At 44.2% G+C, this 20179-nt stretch overlaps 1 protein-coding gene across 1 annotated transcript in view; it reads left to right on the plus strand.

Annotated features, from left to right (window-relative positions):
• PRKAR1B (protein kinase cAMP-dependent type I regulatory subunit beta) overlaps nt 1-20179 on the plus strand; it is an 87705-nt gene extending 67526 nt beyond the window's left edge. The window contains exons 9-11 of the mRNA XM_042827681.1: nt 1105-1226; nt 17313-17394; nt 17817-20179. Of these exons, the coding sequence (XP_042683615.1) occupies nt 1105-1226; nt 17313-17394; nt 17817-17989 (377 nt within the window). The 3' untranslated portion in view covers nt 17990-20179. The remainder of the gene's footprint in view (nt 1-1104; nt 1227-17312; nt 17395-17816) is intronic.

The raw sequence follows: 20179 nt of genomic DNA on the forward strand, positions 1-20179 counted from the left end.
CCACTTAAAATCGTCCAGTAATTCCTAATGAATTAAGGAAGAATCAGTAGAGCTCTAGTACATGAATTTTAGCTCAACTTTTGAAAGCTATGAGGGTTATATCGTTGTGTTATCTTTTCCTTTTAATAACTTCTAATCCTGTTGCTTTTCCCACTCAAATCTGATTAAAAAAGGTAAAAGTTCAAACACAATTAATTCTCTTGAATTCTCATGCAAAGAGGCAAAAGAAAGAGACACAGATTACCGTCCCTTATCTTCCTAAAGGCAGGACAGATAGAATTTGTCCCTAGGAAAGGCACTGGGAGGAAGCCAGCAGCCCAGGGCTGGCCGCTCTGCAGACTTTTTTGCCATGCAGGTATCAGAGGGAATGGTGGCAGCTGCAGGTAAGCGATAAGGACACAAAGCCACAGGAGCCAGGCTTTGTGAGTTCCTTTACTCATAAAACAGACTGTTAATAATTTCTTATTGAAGTTTACTTTGAAGTTTTATAGCTTTTTTTTCCTCTGAGCGGCAGAAGGAAAAGAAAAACAGTTCTTGCACTTTTGTGTGCAGTCCCAATGGCCAAAATTGCAAATGAAACAGAGGTGCAGCTTTACTGAAGCAGACTGAGCCCCACTGCCACGCATGCTAACAGGGACTCGTGTTGGCTCCAGGAGCTCCTGATCTCATCTTTTGGATCAGCACCTTTGCAGTGCTTATTCAGAAAGCCATTGTTAACCATCTGAGAGCAACACTGCTGCAAAGACACCAGGACTTGTTCTGGCATCTGGGGTGGGATGTGGCAGGAGAGGATCTCAGTCTTTCAGAACAGCTGGGCTGCTCCTGAGCATCGAGGCAGCAGAGCTGATCGCAGACCTAGGGAACTGCAGCCAACTATTCCTGTCCAACTTTCAAGATTCTTATCTGAGCGATTACTAAAGTCTAAGGCACAATGAATAAATGTATTCATGTTTCCCAACTTGAGGTTCGTGCAAAGTGCCTGGATGAAAGAAATGTTTCTTCTATAACAGAACCAGGCATATCGGGGCTGTCAGTTTATATATGAATCTTCTGCCAAAGTTAGAATCTTTTTATAATAAAGTTTTATGATCTTCAATATTTTAGAGTCCCTGGATAAATGGGAGCGGCTGACAGTGGCTGATGCGCTGGAACCTGTCCAGTTTGAAGACGGGGAAAAAATTGTTGTGCAGGGAGAGCCTGGTGACGACTTTTTCATTATTACAGAGGTAAGTTTGGCACCCTGATCAGCTGTCTTTTCCTGGTAAAGATCAAGACTTTGTATGAAAGGCATTTGGTTTCAGTTTAATCTCTTGCTCCAGCGTAAATCCGAACTAACTCCACATAAACCGGAGAATGACTCAAAATTCACATGAATTCAGACACCATTTCTGTGGAAATATCGCAGGACAGTCCTTGATTTCCAGGGAAGTGAAGGCATGGAGGAATTTTGAGGTGTGTCTTCTGTCTTTACCATTTGAAGGTTCCTTTTCTACTTCATTTTTTAGATTGTTCCAAACTGTCCGTATTTTACAAGGCTGGCCAGCCACACGGTGTGTTGATCTTTGTTCCCAGAGGGACTTACAAGGGAAATTGCAGCGAACATCTGTAGACTGGAACAGGAGACCTGATCTGAAAATGGATCATTTGTTCTTCGTTTTGCCTTAAACTCAGTCCAAATGGTGGAGCCATTTTCTTGTTTACTCTCACATAAGCAGACAGATCTGTCAGGCAGCTGAAAATACTGACATCTTTTTGGGAGATTATCTGACACTTCAGTTGCACCATCTCACTTCTGCAAACAGATGCTGATGGGATTTCTTCTCCTCTCTAGCATAAATATTTGTGTCCTCTGTATCTCACACAAATACTTAAACACTGTGATATAACAAGTTATAGAAAGGCATTTGAGAGACTTTATTTGAGAGAAGGATAACAAGACAGCATTAGGATATGATTGTATATGAGTTGAAATAGGAGTTTGGGACATATTTCTCAGTGCTGGCTGTGAGTGCTCCTACACAAATCCATAGACTGGCATGTGGCTGTGTGGTGACAGTTCAAGTGCACAGCTCAGGCCATGTGTTACACTACCAGCAATAAGGCAGTGGGGGTACAAGGGGTAGTAGCTATCTGAATTCCTCTGGTGGGAGAACGTGGGTCAGGTGGATGTAATGAAGCTGATGTCGTGGTGTTGCCTTAGAATCCAATTGCTTGTACACGGAATACATCTTGGGTTCCATCAGATGCGGTGCTGTGACATGATTGTTTGGAGCAAAGAGACCTTGTGCCACGCAGGTGAGAAGGGGTTTGCACAGCACCCATTCCAAATGGTTCAGGGGCCAGCAGGTTTTCCTTTGCTGCTTAAGTATGAATTTTTGGACAGGTGCCTCTACCCAAGGCAGCCAAAATTCAGTTCATAATCAATATATGACACTTAAAATTCTATTCTTTTTTTCCCTCTTGAGTGTTGGATGCTGGTGATGAAATATTTGTTTGATTTATGAACACAGTCTATCTCCTGATGCTCACAAAGTTGTCAGTGCAAATAACCACACCTGCAGAGCACACAGTTACACACTGAGGAACTTTAAATATGTGATGAGCCTTCAAATCAATAGTGAGGGAATAAAACCAGATTAACTGTTACTTAGATGTTGTTTTTTGTCTCATTAATAAGATCTTTACTGTATAAGAAGAATTGAGGAACTGTTGTGCCTCTTTGGAAATGTGGAATTTTTATTTCTGCGAGTATTACTGAGCATCTTGTTATTCCTTGCAAGAGCATGAGACTAGAAAAACCTGATTTTCTTAGCCATCAAATTCCATATGGAAAATTGGCAGCTTGCTAAAGAATTACTAAAGGCCTTTATTTTCCCCCTATGAAGGAACAGCTGTAAAGACTTGAATGGGTAAGAAAGTATTAGCACTGCATACTATGTAATCATAAAGTATCTGCTCACCTCACCCATGCACTGTAAATCTTGCATAGTTTCTTAGTCTGGAAGTTGCCTGTACTGTTCTGCATTAAAGAATGAACGTCCAGTTATCAGCTATTTTTTGTGCTGCACAAGTATTTGTGTCTTCTCACAGAAAATTCGAGGTTTGTGTTTTAAATCTGGTTTCACAGGAGTTTGCATCTTTGGTGTTCGATTGATCTGTAGGAGATTTGATACGAGCCACTGGGAGCGCTTTTTTCTACAGACATTGGTTGAAAGCTGGTTTGTTGTCACAATATGCCTGACAGTCGTTATGGTCTTTCATATGTTTATTGATTTCTGTGGCTATACAGTCCAGAACACGACAAATGCAGCCAGTTTTTTGGCTGCCATGCATGCAGAAACCATTGCACGCATCACCAGGATGCAGCCTCCTTTGGAGTCCAGTATGTGCTGTAGTGCAAAGCTGCACTTTGCCACAGAATTTTTGGGCAAGATAGTGAGTTATTACAAAACATGGTTGTTTGCAGAAAGCCTTAGGCATATCAGTTACCAATTTGTAAGTCTTTGGTAAAGCCAGAGAGATCACCAGCATCACAAATATTGAGACTCTTGTTGTAAAAGGTGCTTGCAGACAGCAAGGACAGCGCGTGGATTTTCAGTTGTTTGCACCATTCTCCGTCATCTCCATAAATTGCTCATCCTGTGGGATGCAGTCTTTTCCATCCCCTGGTCCTGCAGAAGGACATTGCCAGCAGGGGAGCTGGCACGCTCGGGATTTGCAGCCTGAAGTGCACCTGGTCACCTCTTGAAAGGGACACTTCCAGATTGAGTGGAAAATTCCTGATTGAAACCAGGAATATCACCCTTGTTACTATGGACAGAGGTAGATGGGCTCCCTTTTCTGCCAGTCATGCAGATTCACCTGTTCCCTTTTTTGTTTTCCTTTTGGTTTTTTTCTGAGAATAACCTTTTTTCCTGGCCTTCTGTCCAGCATCTTCCTCCATACCATGGCAGGGTGCAGGCTGCTGGAAGGACAGGCTCTGCGCCTGGAATTGAAAGGCTGCAGCATGAGCTCAGCAAAAATACTAGAATAACAGAAAATGTGCATGGGGGAAAACCATGGGAAACCAGGCTTTGTAAGTTCACTGCTCACAAAGCTGTCTGTGGTCATTTTCTGGTAAAAATCTAATGAGAAGAATATTACCCTGAGATTTAAGGACTGCCACAGTTTGTCTGTCGTTCTGTCTTCGCAGGCAGCAGTGCGTTGCTTCCTTGCAGCAGGTTGGGTATTTTATTCATTTACATTTGACACAGCCTTCAACAAGATTTAGCTTAAGTATTTCAAGGCTGCAGTTTTTTCCAGCAATAGATTTTTTTTTTAATGTTTGTACCGTGTCCCTTCATTTGAAGATAGGCTGAGAAATGAATGCATGCTTACGGAAGCAAAGCAACTGCTTTTGTGAGATTGATTTACTGCACTTGAAACTGGTAATTAAGAAAAGAAAAAAGCAGCAGCCCTGCAGTTTTGTATTTTCAGATATTTCCAGGTCTCAGTTTCCCACTATGCTTTTCACACAACAAACTCGGGCTTTCCCAGACCAGACAGATGTGGAATGTATCTGTTGGATTCCAAGGTCATGGAATTATCCCATATGAGATTCCTGGCACAGAGGTGAAAAACTTTAAGCACCGTGAAACAATTGTTGCCATAAAGAATAATATTTTGGCAAGCGTAAATCATAACAGATGTACAGTTCCTAACAAATAAATTTGCAGTTGTATTGCACACTGCCACACTGTGTACCCAACAGTAGGGAGGATTTATTCATCTGACTTCAGATAAAGCAAATATTTTTAGCTAGTGTCTTAAAGTGGCAGCTTGCAAAAGCGTGTGAGCTTTGCGGAGTTAAACGACGTAGGATCTGCTAAGGCCCTTTAAATGAAATGTTGTTTGAATGGGGGCTGATTTTTGTTCCCAGCTCGTGCTTTGCCACTGTTCAGTATGAACAGTAGTTCAGGCCATTTTAGTGGTGCTGTGGGACTGGAAGGAGATTTTTGCTGTTGTCTAGGTTACTGAACAAGGTAGTGGCAATAGAATTAAAAACAGAGGTTGGGATCGTGTACCATTCTGTAACTTCAACTCAGCTTTGGCTTGGTGGCAATGCACCCTGAAGAAAAGCCCATTAAGCAGCAGCCAGAGCTGATGGGATCACAGCCCTGCAGTGCCCTGCTGGGATTCCCAGCTCCCACCCCTCCCCACATCACATCACTTGGACCTTTTTGTCACTGCTGGGCACCATGTATACTGCTGTGAAGCTCACTGACTGTGCTAGAGGAGTCTTCCTGTATTGGTTGCATACTGAGTGCTCTCTGTGCTGTTTGCTTGCTGAGCTGCTGCCATATGGCCCTGATTCTTCATAAAGTTTGACGTGGCTTGAGAAAAATGCACACACAGATGCAAATGTATGCAGGTGTGGGAGGGGAGAAGTGCAGTGAGAGTGCCCTGCCGTGCCAGCTTGTGCTTGTCCTTAGCATGCTGTCTGTGCTGTCATCTCCTCTGAGGACAGTTTGGTTCAAGTGCTGCCTAAAGCAAAGGAATAAAACTGCGTGAGAAGCAAAACAATTCCAATTAATTGTTGGTTGAGCTGCCCAGTGATAACATGCAGCAGTCTAAAAATAAAAGATCTAAAAATAAAAGATAATTGGCAGGAGGAAGTTCAAGGAGAAGTGGACCCATTGTATCAAGCAGTTTCACATTACAAATTTTATTGGAAAAAAACTTCAAAACTTACTTTTTTTTTCATTGTAGATGGGTATTAAGTTAGAGTGGTAGTTCCAGCCTTCTCTGTGCACAGCTTGGGACTTTGTTCTTCCCTGCTGTCCTTGTGGCTGTCAGAGCAGCCTGCAGGCAGTGTTACCCACCCCACACCTCTGTTTCCACACCAGTGGAAATAATCCTGATGACACTCCATGAAGGTGAGCAACAGCTTAATGGGAAATCACATTAAGTATCCATTGGTACTGAAACTGGAGAATGGGAACAGCAAAATTGGAAAATAAGGGAAAGTTTTCACTGTCAGCACAGAAGTCCTTCCAAAAATAGTAGAGTGCTGCCCAATTGATGGAAATTAGTGGAATGAATTGATAGTAATTATTGATCCAGCCAAGGATAGTGCAGATCACATTCAAAACAGCGTGGTGCCTGCTGGGGGGCTGCTAGTTGTCGTATGCTGTTGATGTTTCCAGTCAGGGCCACAAACTGGCTCCAGTCTGGGCAGGATCCACCATGAGTTATTGTGACTGTTGAAAGCATGCTTGAGATACCATCCTGTAGGTGAAATCAGCGTTTCCAACCCTGCTGACACTCTTGGCACGCTGTGGGGCATCTCTGCACAAATGGCTTGTTAGGTGGAAGAGTGTTTGTAAACCCTTTGTGCCATGGTAACGTGAAGGAGCAGAGGAAGATCCTTGGGCTCACTCCTTGTAGAATTGGCCCTTTCATAGGAAAAGGAGACTTGAGTCTTAAATTGCACAAGAAGCATCTGAAGATTTATGATTTAAAAGCTCTTTAAGAAGAAAAAAAAAAAGAAAAAGAAAAAAATAATAGCCCAATTGTTTCCTGCCTTAAATTGTTGCTCTTTGACATTCTAACCCAAGAGAGACCCCTTTGGCACCTACCCCTACGACAGGCAGGAGAACTACAAAGTAAACTTCTTCCGTACGGTTAATGAAGTCACTGCCTTAGGCACACTCTGCTATCACACCTGATAATCTCTTTAAAAACACAGTGTGATTAATTATTAATTAGGAAGATGAATGTTGTCTAGAAAAGGAGTTTCAAAGGCTGCAATCCGAACTGCCTAGTGTTACCAGGATTTTGTTGATACTGAGTATGTTTGTTAAGGGCAGTCTACAGCAACTCCTCGTATGCCAAATAAACAAAATATACCTAATAAGCAGAGCAAGCAGTTACTGAGAGCTCTGTGCTTTGCTTGTTTTTAACTGTGGAGACATTGGTTTTTGCAGAGCTCTTACAGGAAAGGTAGTCTGAGTTTTGTCACTTTCACCTGGCTGTGCTCACACAGTGGTGTTTCCATTTGCCCCACATCAAAGTTCGTCTGCATTCAGGATGGGATTTTTAATGGCCAGATGACATCAAAGATATCAACTGAGGCATGTGATTGGGTGCCATCCTGCCTGGGGACAGAGGTGAAGTGTTTTTCTGAGCCCAAATGACTTAAATGCAGTCTCAGTCCTGCTCTTGTTGAGTTCACTCTGGGTTCTGTGAGTGATGGATGCATCAGGCTGCACATATGTAAAATTTTGAGCATGCCCTTCTCCATCCTCTGTTGGAAAGGGCCAGTATTTTGTAGTGAGCGAGTGGCTGCTCTCCTTCTTGTTCTGCCAGCAATGGAGGAGCTGTGAGTCATGCAGCTTTCAGTCCTTCCTTCCATCTTTCTCCAGCCCTCCAATATCCGTGGCAGTGCCAGCTCCTGCAGTACGTCCTGCAAAGTCTGTAACCTCAGGAGCAATGCTGGATCATTTGCTGAACGATTTTGTGAGACTTCAGATTAGCCAATATTTCTGGTCTATTTTAGAACTTTGCAGGTTTTGTTCCTCATTTGTGGCAGAAACCAGGACAACTGTAAGTAAATTCTGTGAGTTGCTATGAACTCAGAATTGGAGAATAATGTATAATAGTTTAAAAATGTACGGTTAAAAAAGCGCCGTCAAACCAGTCATGACTCAAACTCTTGTCCACAAGCAGCATTAAGCCCTCTTGCATCATCCTCCTCCAATACCGTTCTGTTTAGATTGTCCTTATATTACAGAAAAGAAGCTTCTTTAATTTGCTGGGAGAGAAACAATTTAAAAACAGTGTACACAGCCAACATTTAGTTACTGAAATCAGATTCTCACCTGGTTTGGCACAAGCACATGGCCTAATGTGTACATAGGACAAAATAATTTTGAGAGTGATAATTACTGTGGTATAAAATACATTTCACCTTTTCATCTACTTATTTTATCTTGCTTACCCACTTGTCTTACTCGAACATCTGAAGAACTTCATGGAGCTGATGCCCACCACACCTGTGTGACGAGGTGCATGAAGCACCCTCCACGTTACAAGTTCTAGTCTGAAGCAAAAACACAAGAGTTAAGAGAGTTCATCATCCCTACTGAAAATCAGTCGGTCAGAATAGGGCACTTTGCAGGTCTTGGAATTCATGGTTCCCACAGAAGGCCTGAGGTGGAGAGGTGTGTGTTTTATGGCCAGGATCCAGGGTACCCCACCAACTGTTCCTTCAGGTTAGATTTTACTGCCCTCAAATGATGGGTGCTATTTTCTACTGCAGCTTATGTGGAACTAATTTGCTCTTTGTACTGCTGACTAAAATTTGTTTATTTCTTTCCTTGTTTTTGTATGATAGTCTTTCATAAGTCGAAAGTTGGGAACTAATAAAAATCCAAGATTGTTTTCTGGCTAAAGGAATTTTTGCAGTGTCTTTGGCTATGTAGTTCAAAGGATTTGTCTTCTCTTGGAAAGTAGCCCTAGAACTGCTGATCCTTAACTGTAAAATCAAAGCTGTCCCAAGAATGATGCTATCAGCACTCCCAAAGGGCTGCAGTGGCAGCTGAGGAGTGACATGCTATTGGTCTTCCAGGACTCTGCAACTGAGAACACTGCTTGTGCCAGAACCTCGAGGTACATGCAGGGCTTTCTGTGTTACCGTCTCACTGGGACATCAGTAAGCTTTTCTCTTAAAGCAAAACATGAGGAGGATGCAGTGCAACAATCCAGTTCTCAAAGGTTTAGAAGCACTTCTCTTTGCACGTGCTGTATCCAAAGCAAAAAACAAAAGTCTATGGATGTTTCCCCAGCTCATTTCTGACATGGCAACTTGTGTAGGAGTCTTCAGTCTCATTCAGCTGCAATTTGAAACATCTGATTTGTAAACCCATAAATGGAAGATTTTGCTGGATGTTCAGCCACACCCCGTCCTCTTACCACTATGGAATACGTGGAAAATGGGAGATCATTTGGTGTGCAGAGATGTAGAACCCAGCGTTAATAATTGCCTGCTTCATTCTTGATATTTATGTCACCATCTCGATTTTCATCAGAATCATCTGTTTTCTTTGTGCTCAAAACTGACAGTGACTTTTCATGTATGTAATACTTTAAGGTATGGTTTTTGTTTTCTCTCGTCCAGTGGAATTTGCTGCCAGGGAGGTTTGGAGAAGCAGCAGAGGTTCCCACACAGTGAAGTGCCCCTGTGTGAGTAAGGAGAACAGCCTGGGCTGTTTGCCCGACAGAATTTTCAGGAGGTTCTCAGGATCCTTATAAACACTTCTGGTGTTGAAGACAGAGCTCAAAAGTCCTGATTCGAAGTATTTACCCAAAGTGACCAAGACCATGGTAAATGTAGAGTGAAGTGAAGGGCATTTCTGCCAGGAGCGAGGAGCTCCGTCCATAAGCTGTCCTGAGGAATGCCCCTCTGTGTTTGAACAAAAATCCTGCCACATAGGTATGGCCTGGAATATAGTGGGGTTCAGTGGGAAAGAAGTGGAGGGTTTCCTGATGCGTGGTGAAGCTCAGCCCTTTCTCTGGATCGTGTTAAAATTCCCTGAGACAGCTTTTATCCCTCCTCTGCAAAGATAATGTTGAGATGACTGAAATAATACATCCCTGAGGGCTCGGCCATTAGCTTTATAATGTGGATTTAGAGGAATGTGCAAGGCTCTCTGCACTGTCCTTCAGAAGAGGCACCTTTGATAGGTTTTTTTTTTTCCTTCAGAATTTCAGAATCAGAAAATGTGGTCCACAAATACTCGGGATTCACCGACTGATGGGACTTTAAGAAAGCTTCCTATAGGGATTTTCCTGATCTCTGTGATAAGCTCCCCTTTCCCTTTCCCCTGCTTTATTCCAAGTTTTGCTTCTTGCCCTGCAGCTCTTGCCTTGGCTGTCCACAGCTGCCAGCCCAGCCCTGCTCACAGAATTAGCACTGAGACTTTAATGGTGCTGCCTGTCTCAGACTTCTGCTTGGTCTGCTTACTTCAGCATCTACAGAATGTTTTCACAAAGAAGCAGATGGTGGTAGGAGTAATTGGGCTGTAAAACAACATCAGCAGCTAAAACCGATTTTCACCAGAAAGGATTTGGTGGGCAGGGTGAGGGAGGTGCCCTGTTAGCGTGTGCTCTGTCCTTCGTGCCTGATGTCTGTAGGTGGTGGCAGGCTGCACTGCCTGCTTCCAGGGCACGGTAACTGTAAGGGCAGTCACAAATACCAACAGTTGATGAATAACCCATTATAGAGTCACTTTCATGTTGACTCTGTGGACATTTCCTGGCTTCGGAGAGAGTAAAGATAATGGCTAGCTTTGTAGAAAGAAAGAATCTCTAAAATGCAACATTTTTTTTCCTTTGTGACTTTTATGGCTTTGTACGCTGACATGTCGGAGGGAGGAAAACAGTGCATTGTTGCCAATAATCCACAGTGCTTGGCACAGACAGCCTTTAAAATCTGGCACCAGGAGGAATATTAATTCAGTTGTTTTCCCACAGAAGCTACTGATTAGTCAAGGCCAAGTATCCCTGGGATGATTCATTAAAACCCAGCGCGGAGCCCACCTTTGCTGAGCAGATCTGCTTTGTGTCACCACCGCAACAGGTGGGTGGGATGTGTAATAAGAGGGGCAACTCAAATTCCAAGAGCAAAGAACACGACTGGAGCCCAGCGCCTGGGCCGTTGTGCAGCCGCCTGGCGGCTTCCTGCCAGCAGCAGCTGGGCAAAGCCAGGCTGAGAGGCTGTCCTGTGCCCAAGGGCCACTCTCATCACCCATGCGCCTCCATCTCCTTGTTCCCAGGCCTCCCAATGCCCGAGGGCCGCTGGGGAGGTGGAGAAGAGGTGTGGGGCTGCCATGCCCTGAGCCTGGAGATGTTCCTTGCTCTGCACCGTGCCCCTAGGGATGGCTCCTGGTGTGTGGATGTGCCAGACACCTGCGGGCTGGGCTCTGCTGCTGCACCTCGAGGGCAAGACTGTGAACTCAAGAGACAGCAGAGCTTCAAGTTTTGATTATGAAAAGCCTTTCAGCAACAAAAAAGTATTCTCTGATTTTTATTCTTTGTGCAAAACCGCTTTGTTTCTCTGAAGCGTTGCAGGGTTCTCCGTCCATGGGGCAAAGTGCAGCCAGAGCAGCGTGTTCCAATTCTGCTGGCTCTGCACCAGTCTGTTGGTCTTTCTGCCTGAATCCTGTCTTGTCCCATCCCTTAACATTTCTTTTGCTTCAGGGGGAGTACATTCAGACACAGGACATGCTTAACACAGATTGCCTTAAAGAAATACCGAAGGGGAAGATTGCCTGAGATGAACAAAATGATCTAAAAGGTCTTTCCATGTCAAATGTCTACGATTTTAAATAGTAAATGATCAAGGCAAAGGCATTTCCTGGTGATTAATGGCTGGCTGGGTGTAGTCATGTCTGGGCCTTAACCCCGGCCTCTCATGTATCCCTAGGAAATGCCCTGTGGCACGGTTGATTCTGCTGTTTTAAAGCTGCACTTGGTTTATGATTGATTGTCATTTTTAAAAGCACCTTTATGTTGGTGGCTGTTTTGGTGGCTGCTCTGCACAGCTTTGTTCCTCTCTTTCGAGTGTGGATGTTATTTCTGAAGTGATGCAAATGTGCCTGGATAGCAGAACGGATGGAAGTTGAGATGTCCATGCAGTAATCTCATGCAGGTGAGGTGTGGCTGCATTTCATTTCGTACCCACTGTGGCTGTAGAGCTCGGGTGTAAGATTGGTGCTGGCTGAGAAGGACTGCTTGCTTTCTGCCTTTGCAGGGTGGCAGCGTGCATTAGTGTTGTTGGGATATACAGCCAATAGAACATGGCATACTAGTGCTATAATGTTATGATGATTACACTGTGATAATCATATGCATTGTCACCAGAATGGTTGCAGAGTGAAGGTAATTTCTGCTGTGCTGCTCTCTCTGCAGATCACAGAGGTGTCGCAGTGAGCGTGCCGCCTTTGGAGCTTATTTGACATTGTACCACTGAATCTTAAAGATACTGCCAAGGTGGTGGCTTTCTGAAAATCTGCTGAAATCAGTGAAAGGTTTCCAGGGTCACACCAAATTAAAAGGCCAGAATGTGCAGAAAGTCCTATTTCTGTGTTCAAAGCTGGCAGTAGCTGACATTTCCAATGCAGGCATTGTCTCGTCTCTCTGTGCAAGCTGCACTGAGCCCTAATGGATAGAGAAAGCTCACTAGAGATAAGCAAACCAAACAACCTCTTTGAACCAAAGTTGTTGAAGGTTTCACTTAAAGGCAGCTGAATTGATTTAAATGACCATTTTTTGAAGTCTTGCCTACAGTTAAATAAAATACTCCCAGAATCATTCGATGTGAACAGAACCATTCTATGTGAAAGATCTTCTGATTCATTTGCTATCTGCTGTTTTCTTCCATTCAGACCAGTAGGAGTCCTTACATGGAGTCTTGTGTGATTCACCAGGGATGTTTTGAGCCACTCCACAGCTTCTTCCTTCATCTTTTGTAGCAACTCTGCAAAGGTTTCATAGCAGCATATAATGAGGGTTTGTGTGACTGTGGAGTGAGGGGAAACATCTTCTGAATGGGAGTGTGTGAATTAACAAAGTGAGAAAGCAGAGGTATGTTCATAATAGTGATTGATAGAGATAATAGCAGTAGTGGATGGAAAAGCTTGACCTTTTTCATCACTAATTCTATAGAAAAAAAACACTGCATTGGTCTTTTTTACTGAATTGTGCAGAGGAAAATGAAGTCGACAAAAAAAGCCTTCAGAGCTCCAAGCCAGGACAGAAGTGCAATGGGGAATGGGGGAAAAAACTGTCTGCCGTTAGATTTCTTAAGGGTAGAATTTTATTCTATATACTAAGTGTATTGAAAGGGCATGGATATTGACACTGCATGTGGTCATCATAGAATAACTATTCTTCAATTTTAACAGTGATGAATACATCTCTGTAGACCCTCATTGTATGTTTTAGTGATTGCTGTGTCTTTGAGGTGGGAGGTTTGACCATTGGGAACAGAACATTAACAAGACTGACTTTTAAATGCCGAAGTCTAAGAGGGAGGGCTCAGTCTCCCTTCCCACCTCTTACTCATTGGTGCCCATTGCTGCACCGTGTCGTGCTGCCGGGAGCGATCCCATCTGATCTCTGAGCTTCCTCTGCTGGAATGGAGAAAAAAACTACAGGGTTTCCCCTCTGGCCATCTTGTTGAACACTTGCCTTTTATAGCCAGGCTACTCAGGCCAACTCCTGGCTACAGGATTTGCACTTAAATATAAAGATGGAGCTCCAGAAGTAGTCTGTACTACTGAGTACATGTGGGATCAGGCATGGGAATCTTCACGTTGATCCGGGTGTCTCCCTCACCCACGCGGTCTGAGAGTTTAAAAGTGAAACATCTATCAAAATCTCATTACTCTGGAGAAGGTGGGAGCGCATGGATTATAAACCTTATTTTTTATATCTTAAATTGTGGTGCCACATCCAAGCCATAAATTTTTACAAAGCAAACTGCTGATGCACTTGAAAGACATGAATAAGTGCTCTCAGCACCACGGCAGAACTGTTCAGGGGGAGTGAGCAGGTGCGTGGGGTGAGGCTGCCAGAGAGTGCTGATGGCACACTGCTTTTGGAGCTGCTACTCCTGTTGTTTTTGCAATAGGATGCCTGTATTTACTCGGAGAAGAGGAGGGGAGGTTAGTGATATCGGTTCCTGCGAATACAGGCACTCCCCAGTGACTGAAAGGGAATATTCCTGGATCCACTGAAGATCATTTCACTCCCGAGTGTCTGCTAGGAGAAAGACATGCCTGTCTGCTTTCAGTCTCGTATCACTAAGTGCTGATTTATTTAATAGTGTCAAACTTCTTCACAGTGTTTGAGCACGTGCTCTGAAAGTTCTGCTCCGCGGCGTAGGAGGCTGAAATGACTCGCCGCGTACAAGGCAGCGTTTTAAATTGAGCAGCACTAAACAGCCTCATCCTGCCAATCTGGGACTGTGCAGTTTGTTTCACAGAGCTGGATCCTGCCAGATTCCGTGTGCTGTTTAAGGGGGAATCTCTTCCGCTGAGACCAAATGCTGCTGGGGCTGAGAGCGATAAGCCCCTTGAATCCTTGTTAGATAATGCCTGTACCTCCCAGGACAGCACCCAGGAGACTTACTGAGTGATGATAGCACTCATGTGAGGCTGGGTTTTGCTCTAGTGCAAGGACAGAAAGCTCAAAAACTGCAGTAAAAAGATTTGAGAAATAAACTGAAGTGAAATACAGCCACAAAACCTGTGATGAGAGCAAAGATAGGGGTCAACACTTAAATAATGTGGTATGAGAACTTCGTTAAGCGTATCGATAACAGTTGTGTATTATTCTAGTTTTGCCCTGCTCTGCTGGTGCTGTTCACACAGTTCATACATACGTACTGTTCACGTACCACTGGACTCTTGCTCCAATCCAGTTAGAATGGTGCTGTTTCCAGAGATGAGATACCTAAAGTGAAGGTGATGTGGATAGATAGTGCAAAGTACATCTTTGTTTTCAGGTGGGGACGGCCTTCCTATGGGGCAGGATGGGGCTGTGCCTCGTGCAGGGGCCAAGCAGGCAGTGGGGCCGTACACTGTGTGCTCAGGAGTCAGGAAACTTCTTTTGTTCTGTGACAGACCCATTCTCACTGGGCAATGGGAAGAGCCGATGTGACTGTTGAAACAAGAGTGGAAAAATATGTATCTGGAATATGCATTGCTTTATTCTGCCAAGCTGAGTGTTTATTGTGGAGGCCAGACACATCTGTCCTCCTCCAACAGATAGCATGGTGTTTCTTGGATTAAAAAGCCCAACTGTAGTGGAACAGTGGAAGAAATTGCTTCAGAAGACTGACTTATTGAAACTCTATATCATACTGGCCCTGTCAAAAAAATATTAACCACCGTAAAAGCTGACACAAGAGGAGATGAAAGCAATATTGCTTGATGTTGTGATTACCTTTATGGCAGCGTGCTCAAGGTGAGCAGTGGGGAATTGACACCTTTTCTCATTTGACCTGAGCAGTCAGTCTGATTACTTAAGAGACTTTTTTTGTTGTTGTATCTAATAAAACATCTGTAATAAAAGTTGTTGAAGAATAGTTTGGGAAAGAAATGAAGACGTGGATTGCAGACAGCTATTTAGGTCAAGGGGTTAGGCTTTTGCCAGGCTCCAGATGGGGACTGAGCAGAGGACAGGGGCTGGAAGCGGTTCTGAAGCTGATCCTGACTCCAAAGCACAGACAATAAGAACAGCATTGAGTTGGGCCCCATGAGATACACCTGATCTGAAGCGTGGCCAGGGAGAGATTAGTAAGTGCATTGTTCCCCATGTGTTCCATCCTGAACGATTGCAGGAAATGCAAATAACAAAACTCACGACACCATCGTTGCGCTTTCATCCCCTTGCAGATTTACTGGAAGACCTTGGAAAACAGCAGCTTTGGCGAAACAACTTAGTTATATCAAGGATAAGGAATTCTTCCTGGAAACCTGACAGGCACCAAATCACTTTCTTACATGTAGTTCTGTCAGTTACTTTCCTGGATGTCCTCACACGGGCTGTGGGCAGTGTTATGTGCATGGCATGCCTTAACCCCAAGCTATCTCCCCAGAACTCCAAAGCCAACCTCCCTCCGTGTGTTTGGCTTATTTCTGAAGCCCTGGGAGCCGGTACTGGAACAACCTTTCCCAGTTCAGGTGCCCTGCTGGTGCAGGTTGTGCCAAGCACGTGGTTCTGTGCCTCGTGCCGTCAGCTGTTCACCACATCAAGAATGAAAACGCTGAAACCAAGAAGAATTTTGCATTTGTTTTCAAATGGACCCGGGTTTGCAGTCCTGGTGTTTATTCAGTATTTTTTTTAATGCTGATACGGCGCAGGGGAGGTGGGGTGGAATGGTAAGTTGTCGTGGCCCATATAATGTGATGACAGTCTGATATCTAGTAATTTATACTCAGCACTGATTACCACTAATGGGCAAAATGAGAAACTATAACTTGTAATGTGTCAGATTAATTTGGTGTACATCAAGTACATATAAAAGCCATCAGATGCTTAGCACCTATGAGATGGTGCTCGCCCATTATTTGTGGCTTTGGTTGCTGCCATCATCAGAAATGATGTCCCTCTTCATTTGTGTAGCACAGGAAGGTTACATTACAAATTAACCTAGAGAGTGGCCCAGCAATTCATAAATTATACAGGCTTAAAAATAACCCTGTTATGAAATGGGACGCGATGGAATACAGCAGTATTGCAGCAGCTTAGTAGTGCTTGTTCAGAAGTAAGCAAATTACAGTAATTTGCCAGATAATAGCGAATATTCTGGGCCCCAGGTCCTAGAAAAGTGAAAGGAGATTCTTTCTATGTTCCCTTCCAAAGTTGTGATGCCACAAATAATTTAAGATTTCCTCCAGGTTAGAATATTTCTGCATGTCAGACCCCTTTGAAGGTTTCAATAGAGTGTTTCTGAGCTGTGACATGTACTGGCATGCGTTGAGTACTGTAGTTCATAGCAGGAGTGGAGACAAGGCACATTCCATCTCCCAAGCAACTGATTCACAGGTGTCCAGATCACAAACGGCCACTAAAAAAACACCTTCTGTTGTACTAAGCATTAAAAACTGCCTTTGCCAACAACCTTAGCAAGAGAGCCAGCGAATGGTCACGTGAAGAGCAAAGTCTTGGTGCTGCCTTGCCAATCCATGTTCCAAGATAGTACTGGGAAAAGTGCCTTTTTATTCCTTATGCTGAAAGTCTTTCCTGCATCACTTGTAAGGTTCTGCATCCACTCAGAGCATATTTTTAAAGGATATTGAAGGATACATCTGCACAGCATAATGGCAGCAGTTACTGAATTCTGTCCTGTTCCTCTTGCCTTGTGTGAGCTGAATGCCTGCATCTGAACAATGCCACATTCATAAAAGTGAAACCAAGTTTGCCATACTGGTGGATCTTTTTTATTCGTGTATAAGAAATTGACTGAGGTGATCATCTCTGCCTTAGCAGAACGAAAGGAGTGAGACATGTCCCACGAAAGGGGGCACTGCACTCAGTGCTTCCCAAAGGGGTAACAGGGTCAAGAAAAGCAAGGTAACCTTACCATAGAATCATTCGAGTTGTAAGGGACCTTTAAAGGCCACCTGGTCCCACTGCCTGCACTGAGCAGGGACACCCACAGCTCCATCAGTGCTTACATCCCATCCCCTGACCGTGGGTGTCTGCAGGGATGGGGCACCTCCACTCTGGGCACGTCACTCAGCTCCTCTGCTCTTCTGTTCCAGGGCACAGCCTCTGTTCTGCAGCGCAGGTCTGATAACGAGGAGTATGTCGAGGTTGGAAGGCTTGGTCCATCAGATTATTTTGGTAAGAAAATTCAGCATAAACGTGGCTTAGAAAAATAGCAACTGGAATTGCATGGAGTAGTTGTTGTTTTAATTAGTGTTCTACTCCTTAACGAACATGGGGTTGTGCCTAGGTCAGCTTCTACTTTCAGCGCTACTGAGAGATACCATGGAAGCTGAAACTATTCCTTGGTTTACAGCAGTGTGGCTGACAGGAGACAGACCCAGAATCAGCAAAACAGTCTGAATGCATTTGTTTTCAAAGGCATTTTACACGCATGCATTATGCATGCGTCATGCATTTGTACTGTCAACGGAATTATGTCAAGTGTCTGTCAGGATAACATAGAGCTGTGTTCTACAACCGAAGCAACTGCATGGTGGCCTCAATATGCACCCTCTGAAGGAGAGGAGGTGTGATGGTGTGTTTGTCCCCATCCCCAGGTGAGATAGCACTGCTGCTCAACCGGCCCAGGGCTGCGACGGTGGTGGCACGTGGACCCCTGAAGTGCGTGAAGCTCGACCGGCCCCGCTTCGAACGAGTGCTCGGCCCCTGCTCTGAGATCCTCAAGAGAAACATTCAGAGATACAACAGCTTCATCTCTCTCACTGTCTGAATGATTCCTTTTGGAAAGCTGCCTTTGTGTGACCTCGTGCACTTACATTAGCTCCGTGCAGCTCCATGGCTTTAGCGAGAAAAAATAAAAGGTGTGCATTTCATGTGTATTTTTTCTGTTATGTCACGCACTGGATGTCAGTTCAAATCTTATGTATCATTTAAGAAAGAAGACAACTGTTTGGATAAGACTAGCTTTGGGAAGGTGCTCAGGGAAGAGCAGGCTTTTGGCTTGCAGGCAAGATTTTTACCTGTTGCTGGATCGTACAGATAAAACTGTGCTTTTAACTATTTAAACTACAGACAAATGTCTCTTTCCCTCACTATCTTACAGCTATTCTCAAAGCCAGTCTTACTCACCTTTTGTCAAGCTTCTTTGATAAAGTGATGTCCCTCTACCTGTCACTCCTAGCAGACTTTTCACTGGTTAGGGACTGGAGGTTTCCAAAATCCACGTGGTCAGTGGCAGTTCTGCGATTAAAGAGGGACGATTAGGGAAAGATTTTAATCATTCCAGTAAGCTGAGGAAAAGTAGGACTTTTGAGTCACTTTGTGGTTTAGAAACAGGGGCCATTACTGCTCTGTGTTACCAGCCCTTTGGGTCTGCTTTGTAGCTCTGAGGAGATGCCAGGGCAAACAGACAGCTGGGCCTATGGGTGAGGCGTCCAAGAAGCAGCGGTTTGTCAGATGATGGATGGAGCCTTTAGGAGCCATGTTATCTGATTTCTCCCTTTTTTACATGGGATTTGCATCAGGTTCCTTAAATGCCACTGAGAACTTCTTCACTGAACTAGGTGTGCTTTGAAACATATTTATCTGCACCAGAGTGTCCTCAGCTGCTGCTCTGAATACTATAAGGAATGCTCAGGAGATGGTGGCAGGTGTAAAGCAGCAGTTTGATAGGGCTCTTTCACATGAAGTCCATTTAATTCAATTCAAATGCCTTTTTTTAGTGTGCAGCCAGCCAAATATGTGCTCCAAAGTGTTGCCTCCTGCAGCAGATGTGCATGGCAGAACAAAAGGCACCAGGAGTTGCAGCAAGCTCTGTGTGCCCGCAGCCTTGCTGGCAGCTCTTGCTGCTCTGTGCAGATGTGGGTATCGAGCAGAGCCTCTGCAGAGCTGGACCTTGCTCTGCTGTGCAGCCCTGCAGGTTGGGATCATCCAAATTATTCTCTGGGGAAGCTTTTCCTTTGAAGGAGAAGTTTTCTGTGCTAACTGCCGCAAATCTCTGCATCTCCACTACCCTAAATAGCACTGCCCACCTTTTAGTTGCAGCAAAACTGTATTTCTTCTTTACGATAGCACCACTCAGAGTAAATAGGAACTTTCCATACCTTTTACATGCCAAAGGCTGTATAATGAAATGAGGCAGCAATCCTCCTGAAACTATAGGTGTTAGTTAAGAACTTGTCTCAAATTACCCACACTGACATGAGCTTTGGAGTTAACAAAGCCCACCTGGCACTGTCCTGCTGCCTCCCAGCAGAAGGCTCTCGTGCTGCCCAGTGCTGCCACTGCAGTGGGAAGGAGCTCCCAGGCTGCAGTCAGAGTCCTCTCACCACTCCAAGGTGCTTAATTTATTTCCACGTATTTCCAGCAGCCCTGTCAGTGTATCTCAGTTGCTACTATTTATTATGATTACGTTACGCTTCTTGCACGTGTTGTTAAATGCGACCATGCACATTTCTCAGCCTTGCAGTTCTGTGACATGCATCCACACGGGCAGATGCCCGTTCTATAGGCCAATAAAAGTGTATGCGTTTGTAAAACTTCTAGTTTCTTTCACTGTTTTTGTGTTCTCTTGTGCTGCTTTTAAGACACGTTTTTAAAGGTCACTCCTGTATGTTATTTAACCTATTGCCGTTCTGTTGTACTCGTAACGAAAATTGTGAGTGTTTTGCATCATGTGCAAGATACATTCATGGTTACTCACCAGGTTATTAGCCTCACCACTTAGAAGTTACTTCAGCACACACACAGAACAGATTCTTTGCTTTAAACCTTCACAGATCATGAAAATACGTCTGAATGACCATATGAGCAAATTCAAGAGAAGTGTGATCGTTCGACGCCAGGCTTCCTATGCTTTAAGTGGAACAAAATGATCTTCTATGACATTTTAAAGATAATTGTAATATTTGCAGTGGATGATGGGATAGAATTACAGTATGAATAAAATTCTTCTACGTTA

Source organism: Centrocercus urophasianus, unplaced genomic scaffold (assembly GCF_019232065.1).
Source record: "Centrocercus urophasianus isolate 14NV4802_14NV808 unplaced genomic scaffold, USGS_Curo_1.0 seq_29, whole genome shotgun sequence".
Taxonomy (NCBI): Eukaryota; Metazoa; Chordata; class Aves; order Galliformes; family Phasianidae; genus Centrocercus; species Centrocercus urophasianus.